The sequence below is a fragment of the Erythranthe guttata genome, chromosome 6, assembly GCF_056151865.1.
Source record: "Erythranthe guttata isolate IM_541 chromosome 6, IM_541, whole genome shotgun sequence".
NCBI lineage: Eukaryota > Viridiplantae > Streptophyta > Magnoliopsida > Lamiales > Phrymaceae > Erythranthe > Erythranthe guttata.
In genome coordinates this window covers 14,857,247-14,860,736 of record NC_142538.1, presented here as the reverse complement: position 1 = coordinate 14,860,736, position 3,490 = coordinate 14,857,247, and the positions used below count along the sequence as shown (strand labels likewise).

General features: G+C 33.2%; 1 protein-coding gene across 1 annotated transcript; it reads right to left on the bottom strand.

The window, feature by feature from the left end:
- Positions 1-1,200: 1,200 nt before the first annotated feature.
- Positions 1,201-1,958, bottom strand: LOC148770235 (agamous-like MADS-box protein AGL62). The gene is made up of 2 exons (XM_088819068.1): positions 1,380-1,958; positions 1,201-1,287 (listed from the first exon to the last, which is right to left on the bottom strand). The coding sequence occupies exons 1-2, from the start codon at positions 1,956-1,958 to the stop codon at positions 1,201-1,203; spliced, it is 666 nt and encodes a 221-aa protein (XP_088675194.1).
- Positions 1,959-3,490: the final 1,532 nt, after the last annotated feature.

Genomic DNA, 3,490 nt, shown 5'->3' with positions numbered 1-3,490 from the left:
TATGTGTATTTTCCTCCCAAAACTAACGGACTATTAACGGAAAAATGGATGGATGGGGTGTATATACCAACATATCAAATGTTTGGGGTGTAGTTGCCAAAAGACCAATGTTTTGAAAATCGGACCAGACCGGCCGGTCTGATCGGTTCAACCGCGAACCGGTGCCTGATCCGGTCCGGTCGGACATCAAAAACCAGAAATGTCAAAAGACGGGGTCAGTTATCTTTGAACCGTTAAAACCGGCCCAAAAAACTGAGTTTTAGGCAACAAAATGAAAAATGAAAAAAAATGATGGAGAAAGGTAGAAGATTAATACACGATAACATGGATACCAGTGGGGAGGAATTGAGAAGAAAGAAAAAAAAAAGAAAAAAAAAAGACATAACTTACATATGCAAAAGTTGAAGAAGAGGAGGAAAGAGGAAGAGGAATAGTGTGGGCGGCGGAAATAATAAAAAGATATGAGTGGCCTTCACAAAACATATATTAGGGTTTGAGGGTATATTTAATAATTTACATAAAAAATTTATTGTATTTTCTTGGTAATTTATTTACTTGGCATTATTACAAAATTTATAATCTAATAATGGTAATTGAAATACAATTATTAATTTGTTGTTTGGTACGTATTTATAGTATATTTTAAATAGAGTGATTAATATAATACATAATTTTGTTTATATAAAAATTATATATAAATAATAAAAATTAAAGATAAAAAATATAAAAACCCGGTCGGACCCCGGTTGAACCGGTCCAACCGTGACCCAATTGATTGTCCGGTTCAATGTTCGGTCCATTTTTCAAAACATTGCAAAAGACCAAAGTTCATCAGAGCAAATTACCCCTTCTCTTCGGCTAGCTATTTATAGTTTGTGAAATGTAGAAATTTTTGAACAATAATTTCTAAAATGTGAAATGGTAAATAAGTTCATTGTTGTATACATTTTTATTTCACACATAAGATGTTCTATACATCCTCATAAGTTACCTTATTTACTATACATTAAAATTTTATTTGTATATTATAACTTACAATTTCTAATGCTAAATGTAATTTTATACATGAAATCAATAGTTAAAAAAGAAACACATAGTTTTCGGAAAACAAATTTCGAACGTTATTGTACTGCATTTTTAGGAAAATAGTCTCGGCCATGACCATAGTTTTCGCCGAATCCTTGGGACATGTTCTGAACATTATTGGACTGCATTTCCCTCGGCATTCACACTAGAGCTTCCACCCCTTACATCGGGCCCCACAATCTTACTAAGACTCCCATAATTCTACGGAAATGTGAATCTCAAGTTATTATCAATATTTTTCGTATAAAATGGAGCGTAACTGTGAAAAAAGATACACTAGATGAGGCATTTACCCTTGGATTTGAGGTACCAATTCCTCCATAAAATTGAGTAGATGGAATATTCGAAGATCCTCCTTGAACCATTAATGGTTCATTATTGCCATAAAATTCAAAACTTTGTTTGAATTTCATGATGGACCTCTTCAATTCGTCCAATTGTTGATAATTTAGGTCATCGGTATTTGTCGGGCACCATCTATGGCATTGGGGAGCCGTACTCAAGTTTTCGTTCACTTTCCTCCGTTCCTTTTCTTGTTTTAGTTGCGCCTCCCAGCTACCGACCTCCTGATTACGATGGTGCATGATAGCATCACCTTGAGCCGCTCTTTGTAGTTGGTGGGCTTCGTTTCTCGAATTCGGGTTACGATTAGGGTTGAAAAACCTGTCAACAACCGTTTTGACACTGGGGTTTCCATATGAGTGTGGTTTTTCTCTTGGGGAGAAAACAACCACTACACTCTCGGCACCACATATGGTGCTGAGTTCGCTGGCCTTTATGAAAAGCCCAGCTCGCCTTTTCTGGGGGCCTTTTCCTTTTATTTGAGGGTTAGGGTTATTCTCGGATGAGTTATTCTGGTTCGAAGAACTCATTTTCTTTAGAGAAAATAAAGAATGTTTGATGAAATAATCAAAAGAAAAACGAGAAACCTAGAGAAGGGAAAAAATGTCATAATGCACAAGAAGGCCAACGAAAACATTTGTGGTTTCAGCCATGCAAGGAACAAGTACTTATATAATAGGAGATACATGCCACATGAAATATTTTTTATCTTTTACATTAAATGTTGATATAAGTCAAAAATCTAGTTTAGTCTATTTGTGATTCATTAGTTAGTCCATCATTTAATTTTGCTAGCCCTCGGATGCGTATAAAATTTGCATATATCAATATTTTAATATTAACAATAATAGTTTGTCGCCAAAAAATTCTAAATAAATAAAAAGGAAATGTAATCACCATATATTTTGTTGATTTCTATAATTATAATGTCACTTTTATGTTACATAAAATCCATGGATACAATAGAGTAATTAATTTTGCCACGAAAAAATGAATCGTTATAAAGATTAGGTAGTCATCTCATTATTAAGAATCGTCATTTGAGATTTTTCTCATATACATGAAAATCAAGGATCGAGATTATCAAATATCAAATATAGAAGTCATCATAACTATACATTAACACCATTACATTCCCTTATTACAAATAAAAAAATATTTTTGCGCGCGATACTTTTACAACTTAAATTAAAGATTTTGAATAAATGTTGTTGGCTAAAAACCTACATGCAAGTGTATATATATCCCATGCAAGTAGTAATAGTGGACTCTTAGGGAGTCGGGATTGTCAAACTCACAAGGAGAAAATATTTTTTCTCTAAGTACTCAGTCACTAACAATGTGGTTTTATCCAAGTGAAACTAAATTGGTTGGTTTATTATTCTAAAGTATAAACTAGTAAGAATAATTCATATATAAAGCGAGCCTCGGATTTTGTTTTCACCTTATGCTTTTGTTTATCCCGATGTTTCTCCTTATGCATTCATTGATTAAGTTTCCTTGTCGAAACATTTAAGTTTCGGTTCTAATCTAGAGATTGACTATCCATGATATATATCACACTCTATGTACTATCATACATGTTAGTTATACGCATTCGACATCACATGTCCTAAGATTCATATACTTTCAGGTCAATTCTAAATAATTAACTGTGAGATAATTACAAAGGAATTCACAGAACATAGAGTGATCAATTCTATATATAAACTCAATCCAAGCATATGAAAAAAACAGAATTCAACTCATTAGCATAAGGTTCAAAACATCCACAACAGGATTCCATAAAATTCTAGACAAATATCTTGCTACTCATCTTTACTAAAAAAATATTAAAGATAGTTTATTCATGCTAGAAACATTAAGAACAAAAGTCAAGGGAAAATATATATAAACTGAAGCATCTCTGTGTGGAATTATTGTCACTCCGACTACGCTTCAATTCTTCATATTTTTGCTTCGTCTCGTATCTCCAAGTCACCGTGGAAGAATCCACTAGTTTTCTGCTCTAAACTAGGGTATTAGCCCCCTTTATCTTTGTCCATCTATTTCTTATGGCTCT

Bases quoted from the DNA above. Each gene is read 5' to 3' on its own strand.
- LOC148770235 (XM_088819068.1), bottom strand. From the start codon at position 1,958: ATGAGTTCTTCGAACCAGAATAACTCATCCGAGAATAACCCTAACCCT. The intron at 1,288-1,379 runs GTAAATGCCTCA...ACATTTCCGTAG, and splicing joins TTGGTACCTCAAATCCAAGG to AATTATGGGAGTCTTAGTAA.